General features: G+C 40.9%; 1 protein-coding gene across 1 annotated transcript; it reads left to right on the plus strand.

Annotated features, from left to right (window-relative positions):
* The first annotated feature begins 1,801 nt into the window (after positions 1–1,801).
* Positions 1,802–3,145, plus strand: LOC147884872 (uncharacterized). The gene is made up of 2 exons (XM_087397227.1): positions 1,802–2,068; positions 2,288–3,145. Exons 1-2 carry the CDS (start codon positions 1,802–1,804, stop codon positions 3,143–3,145), a joined length of 1,125 nt encoding a protein of 374 aa, XP_087253353.1.
* Positions 3,146–7,360: the final 4,215 nt, after the last annotated feature.

Raw genomic sequence — 7,360 nt, forward strand, 5'->3', positions numbered from 1 at the left:
GACTTTTGCATGTTGATAGGCCTTTGTAATCTCATTCTTGCAATTTCTTTTCAATATACCTCTTCCATGTCTCTTTTCACACTCACACACACACACACACATAATTAGGAAAAAATTTACAAGACATAAGTAGCCATACATTAATTCATCTTGTTATTTAGGGAATATTGGAGCATTTCAGCCGTAATTTTTCCTTGTTTCATAAAAGAGAATGTAAGCTTTGATATCAGTATCGACAATTATCTTGGAATTTTTTGTATCCGTATTGATGTGTGGATATTGGAATCCATAATAGAGATATTAATAATTATATGGGCATTTACAATGATGGTTTTAGCAATGCTTCCTTAGTGTTGTTTATAGTCACACCAATATCAATGTTTTGATTCTTTTATGAAACACATTTATAAGTGTTTTCCATTGAAATGACCATTGCAAATGATGCGAATGGTTGAAATGTATATAATGCTAAAAACTATTTGGCTGCAAGAAAAAAGTAGAATTGACATGAATTTGAAAAATTTTTAAACTTCCAAAATGTAATTTAAGAGAGCAATATTTTTGCAATAGTAGACATTAAATGCGAGTCTTTTCTGAACCCTTGCAATGGAGATAAGTGCATATACATGTTGACTAAAAGAAGGTCTATAATAGGACATGATGAATGAAATGAGAAATGACAAAGGAGATAATAAATGATATTTAGGAATTAGCAACATAAGACATGAGAGTGCCAAACTAATGAGTGCAACTTTTTGTTAAAAGGAGGAAAGGTCTTGAAATAGGAAGATTTTGAGTCCTTTAAGTTGACTTTGCTAAAGTGCCTAAATAATTGTATGTGTTCTCTAAATCATGGATTTATAATTCAGATCTCGACTAAAATATAGAGACATGTACATTTTAAATCCCACACACTCCCACGCATAAAAAAGGTAATGAATGTATTCGAGATCTAATAAGCTTTTTGTGATAGGAATATATTTCCATAGCCGCACCACATCATTACTTTTTAACTTAGTTTCTTACCACAATATTTTGAACATCCATGTACTATGGTGATTCGTGAAGGCATTATCAAGTAATTATGGTTGGAGAAAAGCTTGGAGTCTTGCTTGTAACTCACTACCTGTTGGACAATTCTTATTCACTTTCCTCCGAAATAAGTTTTCCCCGTCATAATTATGTTGCTATTATATGACGTTGCTCAATAGCTATCTCAGACAACCAGTCCAAATTGGTATAGTAACCTTAAAAAATTTAGATAATAACATTGTTATCTTCGGGCATAACATAATGAGTAACAATGGTATCTGTACCGTTAGGGTTAACTTTAACGTAGCTCAAATAGCTATGTAGTGTAGAACGTAACATGAGGGCCTAGGCTTGCAAGTTGCCAAAGTAAGGGCGGCTAGCTCACTTTTCGCAGTTTAATTGGGACGTGCGTGATCATGCGAATTGGCAGGTTAGGGAAAGACCCTCGGACACAGACGAGTGCTTTATGCAATCGACAACCCGACTTCAAAGTCTAGGGACGATATAAAGGCATTGAAACTTTCAAGCATTGTAGGTTGCTCGAAAGTAAATCTTACGCCTTGTGGTTTAAAGTAGACGTTATCCTAGTACAAGGGCGCCAGACAAGGGATTACAGCTGGCCCTCGTAAGCAGTCGTAGATGTACTGCTGCTTTTTATATGTGCGTAAATTGGTACACACTCTACTGCTCCTTTAAATGCAGAACACTTCTATCCCTTGTCTAACAGATCGTCAAGGAGTATCATTTGTCGAACGTCAAGTTTGTAGTCATGGCTATACGTATGGCCGCAGCCGTTGCAGTCCTTCTCATCCCTTTGATGATTGTCTTGCAAACGGAAGGCAAAGCACTCCTGCGAGACGTAAGATATTGTCCTTGCGGCTTCATCAAATGCCCTGTAGATTGCCCAAAGCTGCTTAGTCTTGACCTGCCAAAGTTATGCGTTCTCAACTGCAAAAAGTGTCAACCTAGCTGCAAGGTTAATGGTGAGCTCGCTGCTCCTCCTTTCCCTATCGTTTCTTTCGTGCTCGAGTTGAAAGTAAGAATCTAACCCGTGCCTTGAACTAAGCTGAACGAAGTATAATGAGAACAGTTGAATTGTTTTATGCACAAATAAGTACTCAGCCAGCTATCTAGTATCAAGCATCGATAGGGAAGATTGTCGTTTTCCACTCTGCTTAGTTGGTTTAGACGATAATTTCCCGTCTCTCACTCTCAGTCTTCACGAAAACCCATTTGGATAAATGCAATTTGAAAGGTTTTTATATCTCTTCTTAACGAGGTTCTTAAAAAAAATTTTCGTAAATACTGCGAGCCAGCGTGCAAGAAGAGGGGAACGGTGTGCTACGATCCTCGTTTCGTGGGAGGTGACGGCACCGTTTTCTATTTCCACGGGAAGGCCAACGACGATTTCTGCATGGTCTCCGACAAAAGCCTGCACATCAATGGGCACTTCATCGGGACGCGCCCACTGGGGAGAACAAGAGACTTCACGTGGGTACAAGCTATTGGGATTCTCTACGGTTCTCGGAAAGTGAGCATCAGCGCAAAGAAGGTGCCTCTATGGGACGAAAGCGTCGATCAGCTGGAGGTAACCTATGACGGGATGGCCATTACGATGGCGACGGAGAGTGGGGCAAGCTGGAGCTCCCCCTACGGAGAATTCACAGTGGTACGCACAGAAGACGTCAATGCAGTGGAGGTAGAAATCACGGGGTTGCTGAAAGTATCGATCGATGTGAATCATGTGAGCGAGGAGGATAACAGAGTGCACAAGTATGGGATCACGGAAGGAGATTGCTTTGCGCACTTGGATATGCAGTTCCATTTCTCCAATCTGACAACGGACGTGGGAGGGGTGTTGGGGCAGACGTATAGGCCGGACTACAAGAGCGGAGTAAAAGTGGGGGTGCCGATGCCGATAATGGGAGGCAACGACAAATTCAAGAGTTCCTCACTCTTTGCAGCTGATTGCAAAGAGGCAAAATTTCAACCAGCTTCTGCGGACGATGTCTCCGACTTCATTAATATGGACGCCAATCTTTCTGGGCTGCAGAGTGTCTTGAGCTGCACCAGTGCTCGTGGAGGTGGCACTGGCATCGTGTGCCGTCGCTGATCAAGCTCATATTCTAGTAGATTGTCAATGGTAAGCCACAATAGGCTTATTAGTTTCACAAGCATCAGCTCATATATAGCTGCATGTCCAAACCATTAAGCTACTCCACATAGTACAACTTACAATGTCCAGTCATGCTCAAATGGCAGTGATAGTGCATGTCTCATTCGCCAAGTATGTCATGTTTACGTTTTGATCAATAAATGATCCACTATATCATATTTACATTTGCCCCTATCGTCCCTAATTAATTTCTGTGTAGAGTTGATTCTCCAACTCTCACCCTGGGTACATGCAATGTTTTTGGGGTGGTTTAGGAATGGTTCAGGCAAGGAAGGCAGTAGGAAGCCTACTAGAAGGCAATTGGATGCCGGACTCATGCAATCGGACTACACAAACAGGTAGGGTCCGGCAAGAGGGGGATATCCAATAGGAATGCTTCTCTTACCTACTGGATTTCAAAACTAACATGTGCCCCTAACTCCGATAGGATCCGATGAGCTTTAGGTTGACATGTGCCCCTAAATCCGATTGCATGTGCCCAACCTATTTGTCAATCCTAACGGCCGTCCCGACTATAAAATCCCAAAACTTTCAAAGGTCCAATCAATTGGAAAACATTTTTAATTTTCAAAGAAAATTCATGTATACCAAAAGATATGTCTACGTGCAGTGAGTGAGATATTGAGACCAAGGGGAGAGAGAGAAAGGAGGCAGTGCATCGGATAGTGAGAGCGAGTGAGAGAACGAGAGGGGGAAGGAAGTGAATGAAAGGAGAGAGAAAGGAAGAGCAGGGGAGGCAGTGCTGAACGGCAAAAGCAAAGTGGAGCAACTAAGAGCACAACCACATGCAACCCTCTAAACAGCCAAGTTCAGCAGTTCTGAGCCCAGAAATAGATCTAGCTTGGCCACATGTTCCCACACTAGTCTAGGTAAGCTTGCCTAGGAATCCACCTAGGAGTCTAATGGAGGTAATGGCGGGGGCCCGAGGGTTTTGCGCCCCTCCAAACTTAGATCCACACTGCCATTCTTGAGCTGGGTGGAGTCCAAGGCATAGTACACTCCACCTAGGCATAGTACAGGGTGCTTTGGCCCTGCTATTCTAGCTTCACCAAACCGCTATTTACCCTTCAATTTTGGTGGCGTGTTGTTATTGGCATGTGGCCTAAAAATGCACCATTGAACCATTGTTTTCCCTCCATTCAACGGTCCATGTGGCCTAAAAATGCACTGCTGAACCATTGTTTTACACAGCACAAAGACAGTTTGATGAATTGTACTGCCTTGATTTTTGCAAGAGGCCTTCATAACCTTTGACAATCATCCGATGTAGGCGACTCACTAATATTGGGCACCTATTATTATCATCGACATGTTACTTTAAATCTCTCTACTATGAATGCTTCACAACAACACAAAGCAACTATAGACATGCTTGATAGATGCGTAAAATAGCGAGCACGTCTATAGGCATTGCTTGAATAGAGAAATTACGAGTGCATCTAATAGCGCATCTATTTGCACGTGTATTGACGCATCTATTAGCACGTCTACATTGAGAAAATACGGGCCCGTCTAACACTGTGTCTAACAACGCATCTATTTGCACGTGTATTAGTGCATCTATTAGTGTGTCTACACTGAGAATTAGATGCGTATTTAGATGCAAAACAGAGAATAAAGAAAGTGAGATTTTGGTTTACATCACTGCTTTCCAAACATTGCCCATGATTACCAAAGCACATAATTTTAACAAAAACATCAATGTTTTTTTGCAAACCCATATATACAAAAATTAAGTGAGGTGAGGAGAATGAGACAATATGTAAAATAGTTTTGCCAATATCAATGATGGGCTACGGTTCAATCTCATCCTCAATGAGATCAACCCTTGCTAAACTATCTACTTCAAAATCCAAACAAGTGTTTAGATCTACAAATACATTCAACCTACTACTTCTTGTGCTACTCATGTGCTCATCGAAATCAGCATCACCAATGGTAGGCTCGTTCTCACGTGTAATGACCTCAATATCTGTATCTCCTATCTCATGATCATCCTCCTCTCTCGTATCACAGTCATCATCACCTCCACAGCCATGATCATCCTCCATACGGTCCATATTCGTAAATATACTATACATCACTTTGGAACGTATGCCACCATCTATTATTATCCACCATTGGTTGATAGAAAACCTAATTCAAACACAAATACAATCATGTTATTTTCCTTGCATCGCAGGTATCAAATATTTAAAAGTGAGTATTTTTATATGTGCGTACAGTACCTATTCACATTGTACTAGTGTGTCCTTCTTACTTTGCCAAAACTTTGTCGAGTCAATAGTTACAAAGCCACTTGCATGGCATTTAATTGTTGCATTAGGGCCTCTTTCCACCACGTCCTTTAACCATTTTACATCCAAAACATACACAAAGAAGCATCGAAAGTCAAGATTTATAATGTCTTGGATTACACCACAATAATCATCCATGGCTCCATTGGCTCCCTCAAAGCTAGCAATGACACTGCAATCTTGTGTGTTTCTCTTATCATCAATCTGTTGTGTTCGAAAATGCTTGCCCTCACACCATATACATTGAACATAGTGCACTACACCAAGACAAAATCAATTAAATAAGCAATCTAAATTATTGAAAGCTCCTAACTTATGCATAACATTCTATATACCGACCTTGCTCATGCATCCCCTAGCATACTCCCATTCTTCCATTGTGATATGCATCCCCTCGTCTTTCTCTGCTTTCTCCATTTCGTCAAGTAGCCAATCCACATGAATATCCTTTGGAAGTACTCTTAGATACTGAGGGTATGGCACACGAGATCCGTGGTGTGTACGAAAGAGGGCCCTTTCTTCTTGTCTTCTTACCTTTGCATCCTCGTATCTTGTCACCCATCTTTTCATCACATCACTATTAAGCACGCAATAGAGGTTGATATTATTAAGCAACTCTGTGTCTATTACTTTGTTGCCTCCTTTCCCTTGAGGCATAATAGAGGTCATCCTTAGGTCTTCATCATCTCTCCATAGTCGTGGGATAGAGCTATCCACATCAACAAGAAGCTCAAAAATATATACAAGTGACTCTTGTACCAGCCAACCCTTAGCCATGCTACCTTCGGGTCTTGCATTTTGTCTCACGAAACCCTTCAAGGTCTTCATGAACTGCTCAAGGAAGAACAACCATCATGCATGTATAGTACCGCATAAAGCAATCTCATCCACCAAATGCACTATGAGATGTAGTTGGCTTGTGAGAATAGAACGTGGAAATATCTCCTCCACTAAACAAACCACTTCCAGTACTGACACAACTCCAACATTCTCAAGCATAGTGGGATCTATTTCCTTTGATCTCACATACCTAGAAATGAAAAAGTATATCATATTAGCAATATGAACACCTTGCATGGAGCATTGATATGCATCACATTTTGTATCATGTAAAATACCTCACAAGCTCGTCCATCTTGTAAATACAATCCTTCACGTCCTTCGATGCACTACAAGAAATGCTAGTAGGTAGTTATATGAACTCAACATACGAGGAATGGTTGATTAGTTTCTTCTAATTCACTCACAAATTTAAAAGGAAAAAGATATTATGCACATAAAATACCTGGAGCATCTTGTGCCAATCATGAGATTTCAAGCCATATAATTGCTCTACACATTGGATGGACAAAAGAAGTAGAGCCTAATCCACCTTCACAGCCACCCTCATCCACGTTTGAAACACCCAAATGACACAATCACAAGGTGAAAGGCATTCATTCAACCTCTGTGTCTCTACACACCTCTATATACATACTCATACTCTAGCCACATTTTCTCCAGAAGCCTAACAATCTCAGAAAAAACCCAGTGGATGACAGAACATCAACACAAGCTCTCCTACTGATTGAGATCAAGCTCAGAAAACACGTAGAGGACCCATGAAACATAAAACTCCAGAAAATGACAACTTCAAGAATGCATAACTACAACGAACACTTTCAGATAGCTCAACGTATAAACAACCATGCATGCTATGAACCCATATCCCATAGGAGAGCCACTATCAACCATCATCTTCATCATGAATTCAGAGGGGACGGGCTCATCAACTACAAGTAAGAGCACCACTTCCATGCCAAAATGTTGATCAAATGTAGCATTTGCAAGATAGTCAGCACCGATGTTGTGAGTG

The sequence above is a fragment of the Dipteris shenzhenensis genome, chromosome 26, assembly GCF_047967505.1.
Source record: "Dipteris shenzhenensis isolate YYH24624 ecotype China chromosome 26, Dip_SZ_1.0, whole genome shotgun sequence".
NCBI lineage: Eukaryota > Viridiplantae > Streptophyta > Polypodiopsida > Gleicheniales > Dipteridaceae > Dipteris > Dipteris shenzhenensis.

Bases quoted from the DNA above. Each gene is read 5' to 3' on its own strand.
- LOC147884872 (XM_087397227.1), top strand. From the start codon at position 1,802: ATGGCTATACGTATGGCCGCAGCCGTTGCAGTCCTTCTCATCCCTTTG. The intron at 2,069-2,287 runs GTAAGAATCTAA...GCAATTTGAAAG, and splicing joins CTTTCGTGCTCGAGTTGAAA to GTTTTTATATCTCTTCTTAA.